This window comes from Anomaloglossus baeobatrachus, chromosome 4, assembly GCF_048569485.1.
Source record: "Anomaloglossus baeobatrachus isolate aAnoBae1 chromosome 4, aAnoBae1.hap1, whole genome shotgun sequence".
NCBI lineage: Eukaryota > Metazoa > Chordata > Amphibia > Anura > Aromobatidae > Anomaloglossus > Anomaloglossus baeobatrachus.
In genome coordinates, this window is record NC_134356.1 from 506,373,771 (window position 1) to 506,391,270 (window position 17,500).

Genomic DNA, 17,500 nt, shown 5'->3' on the forward strand with positions numbered 1-17,500 from the left:
CGTTTGATGGTTTTTGCCACTGTACCTGGGGACACTTTCAAAGATTTCCCAATTTTTCGGACTGACTGACCTTCATTTCTTAACGTTCGTCCGGCTGAATAGGTACAATTGTAACTATTCCCTTTTTAAACTTCAATAATTTTTTTTTTTTTTTTTCGAAAAGCCGTAGAGGGCTGAAATTTCGTGACATCTCAGCAGTTTTGGTCCAGAATATATTGGCTAAATTTCAATAAAATATCTCCACCCCCTTCCGAGATAAGGGGTCGAGACATTTTGGCAAAATTATGCAGCCTGACAAAAGTTAAAGTAATGATGGCCACTCGTTTTTTTTTACTTAGAATTTTTATTATGGCAAGAAAAAAGCAGCTAACAGTCTATTCAGTAGGATTATCAGCTGTGTATCCACCAGACGTCTGCACAACACAACTGATGGTCCCAACCCCATTTATAAGGCAAGAAATCCCACTTATTAAACCTGACAGGGCCACCTGTGAAGTGAAAACCATTTCCGGTGCCAAGAGTGTGCAAAGCAGTAATCAAAGCAAAGAAGGGAATTTTGTTTACTTACCGTAAATTCCTTTTCTTCTAGCTCCAATTGGGAGACCCAGACAATTGGGTGTATAGCTTCTGCCTCCGGAGGCCACACAAAGTATTACACTTAAAAGTGTAAAGCCCCTCCCCTTCTGCCTATACACCCCCCGTGCATCACGGGCTCCTCAGTTTTGGTGCAAAAGCAAGAAGGAGGAAAAGTTATAAATTGGGTTAAAGTAAATTCAATCCGAAGGAATTTCGGAGAACTGAAACCATTCAACATGAACAACATGTGTACACAAAGAACAACAGCCCGAAGGGAACAGGGGCGGGTGCTGGGTCTCCCAATTGGAGCTAGAAGAAAAGGAATTTACGGTAAGTAAACAAAATTCCCTTCTTCTTTGTCGCTCCATTGGGAGACCCAGACAATTGGGACGTCCAAAAGCAGTCCCTGGGTGGGTAAAATAATACCTCGTAATAGAGCCGTAAAACGGCCCCTTCCTACAGGTGGGCAACCGCCGCCTGAAGGACTCGCCTACCTAGGCTGGCATCTGCCGAAGCATAGGTATGCACCTGATAGTGTTTCGTGAAAGTGTGCAGGCTCGACCAGGTAGCCGCCTGACACACCTGCTGAGCCGTAGCCTGGTGCCGCAAAGCCCAGGACGCACCCACGGCCCTGGTAGAATGGGCCTTCAGCCCTGAGGGAACCGGAAGCCCAGAAGATCGGTAAGCTTCGAGAATTGGTTCCTTGATCCACCGAGCCAGGGTTGATTTGGAAGCTTGTGACCCTTTACGCTGGCCAGCGACAAGGACAAAGAGTGCATCCGAGCGGCGCAGGGGCGCCGTACGAGAAATGTAGCGTCTGAGTGCTCTCACCAGATCTAACAAGTGCAAATCCCTTTCACATTGGTGAACTGGATGAGGACAAAAAGAGGGTAAGGAGATATCCTGATTGAGATGAAAGGGTGATACCACCTTAGGGAGAAATTCCGGAACCGGACGCAGAACCACCTTATCCTGGTGAAACACCAGGAAAGGGGCTTTGCATGACAGCGCCGCTAGCTCAGACACTCTCCGAAGTGATGTGACTGCTACTAGGAAGACCACTTTCTGCGAAAGGCGTGAGAGAGAAATATCCTTCATTGGCTCGAAAGGTGGTTTCTGAAGAGCCATCAGCACCCTGTTCAGATCCCAGGGTTCTAACGGCCGCTTGTAAGGAGGGACTATGTGACAAACCCCCTGCAGGAACGTGCGTACCTGTGGAAGTCTGGCTAGGCGCTTCTGAAAAAACACAGAGAGCGCCGAGACTTGTCCCTTAAGGGAGCCGAGCGACAACCCTTTTTCCAATCCGGATTGAAGGAAGGAAAGAAAAGTGGGCAAGGCAAATGGCCAGGGAGAAAAACCCTGATCAGAGCACCAAGATAGGAATATCCTCCACGTCCTGTGGTAGATCTTGGCGGACGTTGGTTTCCTAGCCTGTCTCATAGTGGCAATGACCTCTTGAGATAACCCTGAAGACGCTAGGAGCCAGGACTCAATGGCCACACAGTCAGGTTGAGGGCCGCAGAATTCAGATGGAAAAACGGCCCTTGAGACAGCAAGTCTGGTCGGTCTGGTAGTGCCCACGGTTGGCCCACCGTGAGATGCCACAGATCCGGGTACCACGACCTCCTCGGCCAGTCTGGAGCGACGAGGATGGCGCGGCGGCAGTCGGACCTGATCTTGCGTAACACTCTGGGCAACAGTGCCAGAGGAGGAAACACATAAGGGAGTTGAAACTGCGACCAATCCTGAACTAAGGCGTCTGCCGCCAGAGTTCTGTGATCTTGAGACCGTGCCATGAATGTCGGGACCTTGTTGTTGTGCCGGGACGCCATTAGGTCGACGTCCGGCATCCCCCAGCGGCAACAGATATCCTGAAACACGTCCGGGTGAAGGGACCATTCCCCTGCGTCCATGCCCTGGCGACTGAGAAAGTCTGCTTCCCAGTTTTCTACGCCCGGGATGTGAACTGCGGATATGGTGGAGGCTGTGGCTTCCACCCACAGCAGAATCCGCCGGACTTCCTGGAAGGCTTGCCGACTGCGTGTTCCGCCTTGGTGGTTGATGTATGCCACCGCTGTGGAGTTGTCCGACTGAATTCGGATCTGCTTGCCTTCCAGCCACGGCTGGAACGCCTTTAGGGCAAGATACACTGCCCTTATCTCCAGAACATTGATCTGAAGGGAGGACTCTGTCTGAGTCCAAGTACCCTGAGCCCTGTGGTGGAGAAAGACCGCTCCCCACCCTGACAGGCTCGCGTCCGTCGTGACCACAGCCCAGGATGGGGGCAGGAAGGATTTCCCCTTCAACAGAGAAGTGGGGAGAAGCCACCACTGAAGGGAAGCCTTGGCTGCCCGCGAAAGGGAGACGTTCCTGTCGAGGGACGTCGACTTCCTGTCCCATTTGCGGAGAATGTCCCATTGAAGTGGACGCAGGTGAAACTGCGCAAAAGGAACTGCCTCCATTGCTGCTACCATCTTCCCTAGGAAGTGCATGAGGCGCCTCAGGGGGTGTGACTGGCCTTGAAGGAGAGATTGCACCCCTGTCTGTAGTGAACGCTTTTTGTCCAGCGGAAGCTTCACTATCGCTGAGAGAGTATGAAACTCCATGCCAAGATATGTCAGTGATTGGGCCGGTGTCAGATTTGACTTTGGAAAATTGATGATCCACCCGAAACTCTGGAGAGTCTCCAGAGCAATGTTCAGGCTGTGTTGGCATGCCACTTGAGAGGGTGCCTTGACAAGCAGATCGTCTAAGTAAGGGATCACCGAGTGTCCCTGAGAGTGTAGGACTGCTACCACTGTTGCCATGACCTTGGTGAAGACCCGTGGGGCTGTCGCCAGGCCGAAAGGCAGTGCCACGAACTGAAGGTGTTCGTCCCCTATGGCGAAACGCAGGAAGCGCTGATGCTCTGGTGCAATCGGTACATGGAGATAAGCATCTTTGATGTCGATTGATGCCAGGAAATCTCCTTGGGACATTGAGGCGATGACGGAGCGGAGCGATTCCATCCGGAAACGCCTGGTTTTTACGTGTTTGTTGAGCAGGTTTAGGTCCAGAACAGGACGGAAGGATCCGTCCTTTTTTGGCACCACGAACAAGTTGGAGTAAAAACCGTGACCCTGTTGCTGAAGAGGAACAGGGATCACCACTCCTTCCGCCTTCAGAGTACACACCGCCTGAAGAAGAGCATCGGCTCTCTCGGGGGGCGGAGATGTTCTGAAGAATCGAGTCGGAGGACGAGAACTGAACTCTATCCTGTAACCGTGAGATAGAATGTCTCTCACCCATCGGTCTTTTACCTGTGGCAGCCAGGCGTCGCAAAAGCGGGAAAGCCTGCCACCGACCGAGGATGCGGTGGGAGGAGGCCGAAAGTCATGAGGAGGCCACTTTGGGAGCGGTTCCTCCGGCGGTCTTTTTAGGACGTGACTTAGACCGCCATGAATCGGAGTTCCTCTGATCCTTCTGAGGCCTTTTGGACGAGGAGAATTGAGACCTGCCCGCGGGCCGAAAGGACCGAAACCTCGATTGTACCTTCCGTGGTTGAGGTCTGTTTGGTTTGGACTGGGGTAAGGATGAGTCCTTTCCCTTGGATTGTTTAATGATTTCATCCAATCGCTCACCAAACAGGCGGTCGCCAGAAAATGGCAAACCGATTAACAACTTTTTGGAAGCAGAGTCTGCCTTCCATTCACGTAGCCACATGGCCCTGCGGACTACCACCGAATTGGCGGATGCTACCGCCGTACGGCTCGCAGAGTCCAGGACAGCATTAATTGCGTAGGACGCAAACGCCAACGCCTGAGAGGTTAAGGACACGACTTGCGGAGCAGATGTACGTGTGACTGTATTAATCTGCGCATGACAAGCTGAGATAGCTTGGAGTGCCCATACGGCTGCGAATGCTGGAGCAAAAGACGCGCCGATAGCTTCATATATGGATTTCAACCATAGCTCCATCTGTCTGTCAGTGGCATCTTTGAGTGAAGCCCCATCTTCCACTGCAACTATGGATCTGGCCGCCAGTCTGGAGACTGGAGGATCCACCTTAGGACACTGAGCCCAGCCTTTGACAACGTCAGGGGGGAAGGGATAACGTGTATCCTTAAGGCGCTTGGAAAAACGCTTATCTGGACAAGCTCGGTGTTTCTGGACTGCCTCTCTGAAGTCAGAGTTGTCCAGAAACATACTCAATGTACGCTTGGGAGACCTGAAACGGAATTTCTCCTGCTGAGAAGCTGACTCCTCAATTGTAGGAGCTGGGGGAGAAATATCCAACACCTGATTGATGGTCGCTATAAGGTCATTCACTATGGCGTCTCCTTCAGGTGTATCTAGGTTGAGAGCGGCCTCAGGATCAGAATCCTGATCTGCTACCTCCGCTTCATCTTCCAGAGAGTCCTCCTGCTGAGACCCTGAACAGTGTGATGAAGTAGAGGGAATTTCCCAGCGAGCCCGCTTAGGCGGCCTGGGACTGCGGTCCGTGTCAGAGACCTCACCCTGGGACCTATGGGTCACCCCAGGAGCCCTTTGCTGCTCCAATTGAGGGGGGCCTGGGGTCAATGATTGAACAGTGCCCGGGGCCCGAGTCACCGGTCTGGACTGTAAGGCTTCTAGTATCTTAGCAGACCATTTATCCATACTCTCAGACAGTTTGTCAGCAAATACTGCAAACTCCGTCCCTGTCACCTGGACAGTGGTAGCAGGTGGTTCCACCTGGGCCACCAGTAGCAGAGGCTCCGGCTGAGTAAGTGCCACAGGGGCCGAGCATTGCACACAATGAGGGTCAGTGGAACCTGCCGGTAGTATAGCCGCACATGAGGTACAGGTTGCAAAGTAAGCCTGTGCTTTGGCACCCTTGCTTTTTGCGGACGACATGCTGTTGTCTCCTCTAAGTACAATCCAGGAGGGTATATAGCCAAAAATCAACAGTGCGACCGTACAGTGTAAATGTATAGCATATAAACATATATATATATATATATATGTACACTTCGGCACTCAGTGGGGCCAGCACCTCAGGTGCTGCTTACCGACCGCTCAAAGCGGTTGTGTGATCACCAGATCCCTGCCTGGGCCTCCCAGAGCCGTGTTGTCTCTCCTCTCCAGCGTCAGAAGTGCTGACAGGAATGGCTGCCGGCGTTCTGTGGGGAGGAGGGGGCCGTGGGCGTGCCCTAGAAAGTGCGGGAATCTGGATCCCCACTGTGCTGAGTGAGGGGGGAGGAGGATACAAAGTATGCTCCAGCCCTCAGCGCTGACGTTCTGTGCAGCGTCCCGCCCTTCCCCTGACTGGCAGGCCTGGGGGCGGGAATATGCGATACTAGGCCGCAAAAGCCGGGGACTAAAGTTATAAGCGCGGCCGGCAAATAAGCGCGGCCGGCGCGGTAGTCCCCGGCGCACTAACACACCCAGCAGTGCTGCAGTGTATATGGCACAAGCGCGCCATGCGCGGTCCCCACGGGGACACAGAGTACCTCACAGTAGCAGGGCCTTGTCCCTGACGATACCCGGCTCCTGTCCAGCAGATTCCCCAGGGGCTGCGGAGGGAGCACGGTCCCAGTGCCTGGAGACCGATTAGGATCCCACTTCACCCAGAGCCCTTAAGGGATGGGGAAGGAAAACAGCATGTGGCTCCTGCCTATGTACCCGCAATGGGTACCTCAACCTTAACAGCACCGCCGACCAGAGTGGGGTGAGAAGGGAGCATGCTGGGGGCCCTGTTATGGGCCCTCTTTTCTTCCATCCGACATAGTCAGCAGCTGCTGCTGACTAAGATGTGGAGCTATGCGTGGATGTCAGCCTCCTTCGCACAAAGCATAAAAACTGAGGAGCCCGTGATGCACGGGGGGTGTATAGGCAGAAGGGGAGGGGCTTTACACTTTTAAGTGTAATACTTTGTATGGCCTCCGGAGGCAGAAGCTATACACCCAATTGTCTGGGTCTCCCAATGGAGCGACAAAGAAAGGTGGCTACTTTGAAGAATCTAGAATATAAGACATATTTTCAGTAGTTTCACACTTTTTTGTTAAATATTTCATTCCACATGTGTTAACTCATAGTTTTGATGCCTTCAATGTGAATCTACAATTTTCAGAGTCATGAAAATAAAGAAAACTCTTTGAATGAGAAAGTGCGTCCAAACTTTTGGTCTGTACTGTATATAAGGTCAAAAGGTATTTTCCTTATTAAACAATAGCGATGAATGCCCAGTACCTATCCAGCACTGCTATAGTATATGCAGCTGTTTTTCAAATAGTTGACTTTACTGCCATCTATTGTCCAATTTTGGGTAATGCAACCTATATATCGTATATAGCAGTGTTTTTCAAATAGCTCACTTTACTGCCATCTACTGCCTACTCTTGGTTAATATAACAAGAAGAACAATAATAATAATAATAATAATAATAATAATCTTTATTTCCATAGCGCCAACATATTCCGCAGCACTTTACAATTCAGGAGGATCATATACAAACAAGTAACAGTTATAGAAAGAAGGGAATTTTGTTTACTTACCGTAAATTCCTTTTCTTCTAGCTCCTATTGGGAGACCCAGACAATTGGGTGTATAGCTTCTGCCTCCGGAGGCCACACAAAGTATTACACTTTAAAAAGTGTAACCCCTCCCCTCTGCCTATACACCCTCCCGTGCATCACGGGCTCCTCAGTTTTGGTGCAAAAGCAGGAAGGAGGAAACTTATAAATTGGTCTAAGGTAAATTCAATCCGAAGGATGTTCGGAGAACTGAAAACCATGAACCAAAAGAACAATTGAACAAGAACAACATGTGTACACAAAAGAACAAACAGCCCGAAGGGAACAGGGGCGGGTGCTGGGTCTCCCAATAGGAGCTAGAAGAAAAGGGATTTACGGTAAGTAAACAAAATTCCCTTCTTCTTTGTCGCTCCATTGGGAGACCCAGACAATTGGGACGTCCAAAAGTAGTCCCTGGGTGGGTAAAAGAATACCTCGATAAAAAGAGCCGAAAACGACCCCCTCTTACAGGTGGGCAACCGCCGCCTGAAGGACTCGCCTACCTAGACTGGCGTCTGCCGAAGCATAGGTATACACCTGATAGTGTTTCGTGAAAGTGTGCAGACTAGACCAGGTAGCTGCCTGACACACCTGCTGAGCCGTAGCCCGGTGCCGCAATGCCCAGGACGCACCCACGGCTCTGGTAGAATGGGCTTTCAGCCCCAAAGGAAGCGGAAGCCCAGAAGAACGGTAGGCTTCAAAAATCGGTTCCTTGATGCACCGAGCTAAGGTTGACTTGGAAGCCTGCGAACCCTTACGCTGGCCAGCGACAAGGACAAAGAGCGCATCTGAACGGCGCAGGGGCGCCGTGCGAGACACGTAGAGCTCTCACCAGATCTAACGAGTGCAAATCCTTTTCACATTGGTGAACTGGATGAGGGCAAAATGAAGGTAAGGAGATATCCTGATTGAGATGAAAAGGGGATACCACCTTAGGGAGAAATTCCGGGACCGGACGCAGAACCACCTTATCCTGGTGAAAAACCAGGAAGGGGGCTTTGAATGACAGCGCTGCCAGCTCCGACACTCTACGGAGCGATGTAACTGCCACTAAAAATGCCACCTTCTGCGAAAGACGTGATAAAGAGACGTCCCGCAGCGGCTCGAAATGTGGTTTCTGAAGAGCCGTTAGCACCCTGTTAAGATCCCAGGGTTCCAGCGGACGCTTGTAAGGTGGGACTATGTGGCAAACTCCCTGCAGGAACGTGCGGACCTGCGGAAGCCTGGCTAGACGCTCTTGAAAAAATACGGATAGCGCCGATACTTGTCCCTTAAGAGAGCCGAGAGACAAACCCTTGTCCATTCCGGATTGAAGGAATGAAAGAAAAGTGGGTAAGGCAAAGGGCCAGGGAGAAAAACCCTTATCAGAGCACCAGGATAAGAAGATCCTCCAAGACCTGTGATAGATCTTGGCGGACGTTGGTTTCCTGGCCTGTCTCATAGTGGCAATGACATCTTGAGATAACCCTGAGGACGCTAGGAGCCAGGACTCAATGGCCACACAGTCAGGTTGAGGGCCACAGAATTCAGATGGAAAAACGGCCCTTGAGACCGCAAGTCTGGGCGGTCTGGGAGCGCCCACGGTTGACCCACCGTGAGATGCCACAGATCCGGGTACCACGACCGCCTTGGCCAATCTGGGGCGACGGGAATGGCGCGACGACAGTCGGACCTGATCTTGCGCAGCACTCTGGGCAGCATCGCCAGAGGAGGAAATACATAAGGCAGTCGAAACTGCGACCAATCCTGAACTAATGCGTCCGCCGCCAGAGCTCTGTGATCTTGAGACCGGGCCATGAATGCCGGGACTTTGTTGTTGTGCCGTGACGCCATGAGATAGACGTCCGGCGTTCCCCAGCGGCGACAGATCTCTCGAAACACGTCTGGGTGAAGAGACCATTCCCCCGCGTCCATGCCCTGTCGGCTGAGAAAATCTGCTTCCCAGTTTTCTACGCCCGGGATGTGAACTGCGGAGATGGTGGAAGCTGTGGCTTCCACCCACTGCCGAATTCGTCGGACTTCCTGGAAGGCTTGACGACTGCGAGTGCCGCCTTGGTGGTTGATGTATGCGACGGCAGTGGCGTTGTCCGACTGGATCCGGATCTGCCTGCCCTCCAGCCACCGATGAAAGGCCAATAGGGCTAGATACACTGCCCTTATCTCCAGAATATTGATCTGAAGTGATGACTATCGGAGTCCAGGTTCCCTGAGCCCTGTGATGGAGAAAAACCGCCCCCCACCCTGACAGGCTCGCGTCCGTCGTGACCACAGCCCAGGTGGGGGGTAGGAAGGATTTTCCCTGCGATAGAGAGTTGGGAAGGAGCCACCACTGAAGTGACGTCTTGGTTGCAAGGGAAAGAGACGTTCCTGTCGAGTGAAGTCGACCACCTGTCCCATTTGCGGAGAATGTCCCACTGGAGTGGCCGCAGATGGAATTGCGCGAAGGGCACTGCCTCCATCGCTGCCACCATCTTCCCCAGGAAGTGCATGAGGCGCCTCAAGGGGTGTGACTGACCCCGAAGAAGAGATTGCACCCCTGCCTGCAGCGAAAGCTGCTTGTCCAGCGGTAGCATGACTACTGCTGACTGAGTATGAAACTCCATCCCAAGGTACGTCAGTGATTGGGTCGGTGTCAACTTGGATTTTGGGAAGTTGATGATCCACCCGAACTGCTGGAGAGTCGCCAGAGCGACGGAAAGGCTGTTTTGACACGCCATCTGAGAGGGTGCCCTGACCAGAAAATCGTCTAAGTAGGGAATCACCGAGTGGCCCTGAGAGTGTAGGACCGCCACAACAGATGCCATGACCTTGGTGAACACCCGTGGGGCTGTCGCCAGGCCGAAAGGCAATGCCACGAACTGAAGGTGTTCGTCCCTGATGGCGAAACGCAAAAAGCGTTGATGTTCGGGTGCGATCGGCACATGGAGATAAGCCTCCTTGATGTTGATCGATGCTAGGAAGTCTGCTTGTGACATCGAAGCGATGACAGAGCGGAGAGACTCCATCCGAAACCGTCTGGTGCTCACATGTCTGTTGAGCAGTTTGAGGTCCAGAACGGGACGGAACGAGCCGTCCTTCTCTGGCACCACAAACAAGTTGGAGTAAAAGCCGCGACCATGTTCCTGGAGGGGAACAGGGATCACAACTCCTTCTGTCTTCAGAGCGTTCACCGCCTGAAAAAGTGCATCGGCTCGCTAAAGAACCTCTTGGAAGCCGAGTCTGCCTTCCATTCGCGCATGGCCCTGCGGACTGCCACAGAGTTAGCGGATGCCACCGCTGTACGGCTAGCAGAGTCTAAAACTGCGTTCATGGCGTAGGAAGAAAAAGCTGACGCCTGAGAAGTCAAAGACGCAACCTGCGGAGCAGAATTACGTGTGACCGCATTAATCTCAGTCAGACAAGCTGAGATAGCTTGTAGTGCCCACACGGCTGCACAGGCCGGGGCAAAAGACGCGCCCGTGGCTTCATAGATGGACTTTACCAGGAGCTCTATCTGCCTGTCAGTGGCATCCTTTAGCGATGATCCATCTGCAACCGATACCACAGATCTAGCCGCCAATCTAGAGACTGGGGGATCCACCTTGGGACATTGAGCCCAACCCTTAACCACGTCAGAGGGGAAGGGGTAACGTGTGTCAGTAGGGCGCTTAGTAAAGCGCTTGTCCGGAACCGCTCTGGGCTTCTGGACAGCATCTCTGAAGTTAGAGTGCTTCTCCTGCTGAGAAGTCGACTCCTCTACCGGTGGCGGCGGGGGAGAGATATCTAACACCTGGTTGATGGACGAGATAAGGTCATTTACTATGGCGTCCCCTTCAGGTGTATCAAGATTGAGAGCAACGTCAGTGTCAGAGCCCTGAGCTGTGACGTCCGCCTCGTCCTCCAGAGAGTCCTCACGCTGGGAACCCGAGCAGCGTGAAGAAGTCGGGGAAAATTCCCAGCGGGCCCGCTTAGCCGGTCTGGGACTGTGGTCCGGGCCGGAGTCCTCCACGTGAGACCTAGGGCCCCCCCTAGGAACGTGCTGCGGCGCGGACAGAGAGGGGCCTGGAGGTGAAGATCCAACAGGGCCCGGGGCTTGTGCAAGGACCGGTCTGGACTGTAAAGCTTCAAGCAGCTTGGCAGACCATTTGTCCATAGACTGAGCCATGGATTGTGAGAGTGACTCAGAGTTTTTCAGCAAAAAACTGCAAACTCTGTCCCTGCCGCTTGGACAGAGGGAGCAAGGGGTTCTACCTGAGCCGAGGGGCCCACTAGTGACCGAGGCTCAGGTTGAGGAAGCAAAACAGGGGCCGAGCATTGCTCACAGTGAGGGTAGTTGGAACCCGCAGGTAACTTAGCCGCACAAGAGGTACAGGCCGCAAAATAACCCTGTGCCTTGGCACCCTTGCTCCTTGTGGACGACATGCTGTTGTCTCCTAGGAGAGTGATCACTAAGGGTATATGGGAAGGGTATACAGCCCGACCGAACAGAAATATATATAAATATATATATATAGTATCTAATCCGGCACCCTAAGGGGACCAGCACCGGGTGACCGGTGTGGCTTACCGACCGCTAAAAAGCGGAGTGTGTGTCCTCCAGATTCCCTGCCTTAGGTCTCCCAGCGTTGCAGAGCTCTTTCCAGGAAATCCTTCACAGGCAGAATGCCAAAGAAATGGCTGCCGGAGCTCTCAGGGGAGGAGGGGAGGAGTGGAGCCGTGGGCGGCGTTAGAAAAAGTGCGGGAATCTGGAGTCCCCACAGTGATCAGTGAGGGGGGAGAAAACATACAGGATGCTCCGGCCCTCACAGCCGACGTCAGGCCGGCCGTCCCGCCCTTACCCCTGATAGACAGGCCCGGGGGCGGGAGTTTTGCTACTAGGCCGCAATTGAAGCCGGGGACTAAATTTAAGACCGCGGCCAACAAACAGGCGCGGTCGGCGCGGAAGTCCGCCGGCCGTCACAAATAAGCAGCTGCTGCAGCGTCCGGGATAAAGGCGCTCCATGCATATCCCCCATGGGGATACAGAGTACCTTAGTGATGCAGGGCCCGGTCCCTGAGGATAAATAAACTCCTGTCCGACAGATTCCCTCAGGGGCTGCGGAGGGAGCACGGTCCCAGTGGATGGATGACCGCTCAGGATCCCACTTCTCCCAGAGCCGCTAAGGGATGGTGAAGGAGACGGCATGAGGCTCTGGCCTTTGTACCCGCAATGGGTACCTCAACCTTAACAGCACCGCCGACATAGTGGGGTGAGAAGGGAACATGCCGGGGGCCCCGTGGGGGCCCACTTTTCTTCCAACCGATATAACTAATCTGAGATTCATGAGTGGATGTGTGCCTCCGTCCACACAAAGCATAAAACTGAGGAGCCTGTGATGCACGGGAGGGTGTATAGGCAGAGGGGAGGGGTTACACTTTTTAAAGTGTAATACTTTGTGTGGCCTCCGGAGGCAGAAGCTATACACCCAATTGTCTGGGTCTCCCAATGGAGCGACAAAGAAATACAATATTTAGAGGGGGAAAAAAAAGACAACCCTGCTCGTGAGAGCTTACATTCTACAATGAGATAAGGGGGGGAGGTACAAGTTCTTATTTACAATGACAATCCAGCCATCACAAGGAAATGGGGGATAGATATGAGATGCATTTGGGTGCAGTGGAGTTTGACATGGCGTTATGTTCTGAGAAGTTATGGAGGGACTATGTGAATTTAGTTCGGCTAGGGAGTGTGATAGGCCGCCCTAAAAAGATGTGTTTTTAGGCAGCGTCTGAAGCTGAGTAAGTTGTGCTAGCTTCTTGGGGTAGAGCGTTCCAGAGGATTGGTGCAGATCAGGAGAAGTCTTGGATCCGGGAGTGGGAGGTTCGAATTAGTGTGGATGTTAGTCGAAAGTCATTTGCAGAGTGTAGGGAATGGGTAGGGTAATAGACAGAGAGGAGGGTGGAGATGTAGGGGGGTGCCGCACTGTGGAGAGCTTTGTGGGTGAGAACAAGCAGTTTGAATTGGAGCCTGTGATATATGGGCAGCCAATGACTGGCGCAGAGCAGAGGCATCCGAGTAGCGGTTAGCCAAATAGTTGACCCTGGCTGCTGCATTAAGGATGGACTGTAGAGGAGAGAGTCTAGCTAGGGGGACACCAATTAATAGAGAGTTACAGTAGTCAAGGCGAGACAGGATCAGGGCCACAGTGAGGGTTTTTGTCGTTTCCATTGTGAGAAAGGGGCGGATTCTAGAGATGTTCTTGAGGTGCAAGCGGCAGGAGCGGGCAAGAGATTGTATGTGGGAGGTGAAGGAGAGATCAGTGTCAAATATAACACCCAGACAGCGGGCTTGCTGCCTAGGACTTATCGTTGTGCCACACACAGAGAGGGAGATGTCAGGTTTAGGAAGGTTGGAAGACGGAAGGAAAAGAAGAAGTTCAGTTTTGGAAAGGTTAAGTTTCACATAGAGAGCAGACATGACGTTGCAAACTGCAGTCAGGAAGTCACTAGTGTTCTGTAGTACAGCGGGGGTGAGTTCAGGGAATGAGGTGTATAGCTGTGTGTCATCAGCATAAAGATGGTACTGGAAGCCAAATCTGCTGATGGTCATTCCAATTGGGGCAGTGTAGAGGGAGAAAAGAAGAGGGCCAAGGACTGAACCTTGAGGAACCCCAACTGTGAGAGGGAGAGGAGAAGATGTGGAGCCAGCAAATGATACACTGAATGACGCTGGTGAGGTCATGCCCATTAAACACCTCACCCCCGTCATCCTAGTACCCGCCCATAACCTCGCGCCTGCGCATTTAGCTCACCGGCGCTCTGCCCAAGATATGGCAGAGTGAACTGCACCTGCGCAAGCAGACCTAAGGCGCGCGATTTGAAAATGTGACGAGGAAGATGACAGAGGGCGTCATCCTGTCAATCAAGGAAGGAAGCCGGTGATCAGCGGCAGGAGGGGGAAACTGAGCAGAAAATGAGCCAGCCCCTGTGGCCACAAAGGTAATTATCATACCTAAGGGCCAAGTTTTATAAAGTTATTTTTGGGGTCTAAAAGGGGAGTCCGGGCCAAGGTGCACCTTCCTAGAATGCAGCCCAGGAGCTGCAGAAGGCGATTCTTTTAGTTTCATAGGGAAAAATCTGATCACAGGTTCCCTTAAACTGGTTAACTCGATAATTCCATATGAGCGGGTGGTATAATTTAATAGAGGACGTACGGAAAAATTCTGAAAAATTTGGGATCTGTGGAACTCCTCCCCCGGCACACTCAAAGAAGCCTCAGGTTGATTACTGTTACAATAATAGATTCATACTCGGTATTGGATAATGAAGCGCATTCCAGTGGCATAGTTAGACTGTATAGAATAGTTATTGTTACTAACTTTTGTTTTTCTAAGGTTTGGAGACTACAGATTACATTGAATAAATGTTAAGGCTGCTTTACACGCTGCGACATCTTTAGCGATCTAGTTAGCGATGTGACACGCCAGATCGCAGATAAGATTTGCAGAGATCGCATATAGGCCATTTTTTTTAAACGCTGGTCACATGTGCGATCTTGACAAATCGCATGTGCGATCTGGCGTGTTACATCGCTAACGAGATCGCTAGCGATGTCGCAGTGTGTAAAGCACCCTTTACTGTTTGTCCATGCTATTGACAGATATTCCTGGAAAGTACTTGTGTAATGCTATGTGTGATTTATTCTGTACCACATGTTTTTAGGTTTAATAAAATGAAGTTCCTTATATACATCTATTCTCAGACATTATTGAATGAAGTGTAAAGATGATATCTAATTATTTATTGTGATCTCTATTACCACATAGGGCTTTTTTCTGTACTCTTCTATTTTTCTGTAATGTTTTTAATAATGAAATAAGAAATTGAGTTTTTATTTTTGCTTTACGGAGTTCTTTCTTCTATAGTTTACAGTGCATGTATTGTGTATCGGGGAATTGGGACAGATACGTCACCTCACAGCCATCTCATGAGTGTTTCCAGCTAAACCCATCTTTATGTGTTAATGTGTGACAGGCAGATATTTATATGCCAATTACCTTAACCCAGCCTTCAGGCATTCCTGGAACTGTTCTCCCCATCTCTTCACTTCGAGCTCTCATCAAAGGCTCTCTCTAAAACAGAAGACAAAAGGTAAAAAAGGATACCAGTCATAGCAAAAATCATAACTTTAAAAGGTTATTCTCAACTAAAGTATTCAGTATAACAGAGCTGGGGGGTGGAGGCTCCCCATTGAGTGACAGCTGATGTTCGGTATTCTTATGCTACTGTGATACACTAAGATCGGTCAGTGCTTGTTCTGAAGTCTACCCTGTGATCACCATATTTACACAGAGATATTAGTACCTTGGAACACGCACAGTACTCACAAGAATGTTAGCAGTGATTAGTAAAACTGCTCTGGAATCAGTGACACATGGGCCGGGGGTTTGTAATTTTGCAAGACTGATAACAGCAGCTCTGAATCAGGAGCTGACAAGGAGGGAGAGGTGAGCTGCTGTCTAGAAAACTATAGGCTGGAAACACCAACTTGTATTTCAGGAGTTAAAACGCCTCAGCCTGGAATATAGCTACTGGACATAATGGCCAGGCTCAGGGTGTCAGTCTACTTGGCAACAAGCTGTAAACAATGTAAGAAAAAAACCTTTCATAGTTGGAGAAAGACAGCAAAACGAAAAAGAAAGTCCACTGAAAACTTGTTTAGTTTAATGTTATCTAACTATACCAATTTCAGAATATGAGAATAACCCTTTAAGGGGAACCTGTCACCAGAATTTTCGCTATTAAACTAAAAGAATCCCCTTGTGCAGCTCCTGGGCTGCATTCTAGAAAGGTTCATCATGCTACTGGCCCCCCTTTCAGACCTAAATAAACACTTTATAAAATATTACCTTTTAAATTCTGGTGACAGGTTCCCTTTAAATGCAATTGATCTACTATACAAAAACTGCATAAGACAATTTAATATTAAAATTGTTGTTTTTTTTGGTTTTTTTTTAAATCAAGATACATACTTTTGGTCTATCTTCTTCAGCAACCTCTTTTGCAACTATCTCTGCTTTATCCTCCTCAGGTCCTTTTCCTACTTCTTGCTGCAAAATAAAAGTGCAGAGGCCATTCACAAAATGTAACATAATACATAGAATAGCTTCTATACTGTGGTCCTCCTCCACAGTACAAATTCACAAGACCAGAAAAGCCATGTATTATATGAACCAAAGAAATTCCTAGCAATATTTTTTTCAGAAAATCATTACATTGTGTGTTTTTCTGCACATTACCAAAATGCAAAATTATTTTTTTTTTTTTATCTTTCCATGGACAAGTAGAAATGAGTAACAAAACAAAAAAAAAAATATCTTAATATATATGAAAGTCATCTTATTCAAGATTAAATTATATAATAACTGTACAATAGTATTTACATAACAATAAAGTATTTAAAGTGAAGAAAATAATAGCTCAAAATGTCAAAATCTGAGTTAGCATCTCAATTCTGAAGTTTCTATTTGGATCTAAGGGAGAATTTTTGTCCTAAAGCCAAGGACACACGGGCATTTAGCATCCGATGTGAGTGCATCGGATGCGTTCTGCTAATGACCCACGGCTTCCACTATGCTGCGAGTGAAAGCCGAGCGTCATTATACTGTGATGTGATCCTGCAATCAGAGAACATTATTAGCTGATGTGTATATCACACTGCACTCCGATGTAATGCAAGTGCAATGTGATGTTTCTCGCACCCATAGACTTGTATGGGTGCAAGTGAAAACACAAAGGATTCCACCCACAGCATGCTGCAATTGTTTTCTCGGTCTGATTAGAGCTGGGGGAAAAAGAAAAAAAAAATCACATATAGGAGCAGCCCCATAGAGTAACATTAGTTGGAGTGGAATGTGAGTTTTTTTTAATTTTTATCGCATTCCACTCACTTTGTTTTACTCGCCGTGTGTCCTTACCCTTATGGAGCGTGACCTGCCAGTATGAGGAGACTTAAGCACGTTGCATGCTTCTGTGGGAAATTTAATATGAAAATTGTGTCTTTAGAGAGGAAGAGGACTTGAATTCTAGTGCCACCTATTGGAAGCAGCAATCCTAAGAGTCAATATCGACCCAGACAATTTCTGACCCCAATCTGCAGCGTGTGCACATAGCTTTCCTCTCTGAAAAGGCCATTTACATATTGAATTTTCTATTTGAACTTTGTGTGTTTTCCATGTTACAGAAAGGACGACAATGCATTTTAAGGATTTAGATGGTCCCCCAAAGATAAGGTAATCACAAGTACTTGCTCTGCTGACAATATGGGTCAAAATCACAGACGCTGCTAATATTGGAGAATAAAGCGTAACATGACACCATAGAAATCAATGGGCTGTGGGTATAACACTTGTATTCATCAGAGAGAGGAGCT

General features: G+C 49.8%; 1 protein-coding gene across 1 annotated transcript in view; it reads right to left on the bottom strand.

The window, feature by feature from the left end:
• USP8 (ubiquitin specific peptidase 8) overlaps window positions 1–17,500 on the bottom strand; it is a 163,131-nt gene that overhangs the window by 26,171 nt on the left and 119,460 nt on the right. The window contains 2 exon segments of the mRNA XM_075345832.1: window positions 15,126–15,200; window positions 16,101–16,178. Coding sequence (XP_075201947.1) covers window positions 15,126–15,200; window positions 16,101–16,178 — 153 coding nt within the window.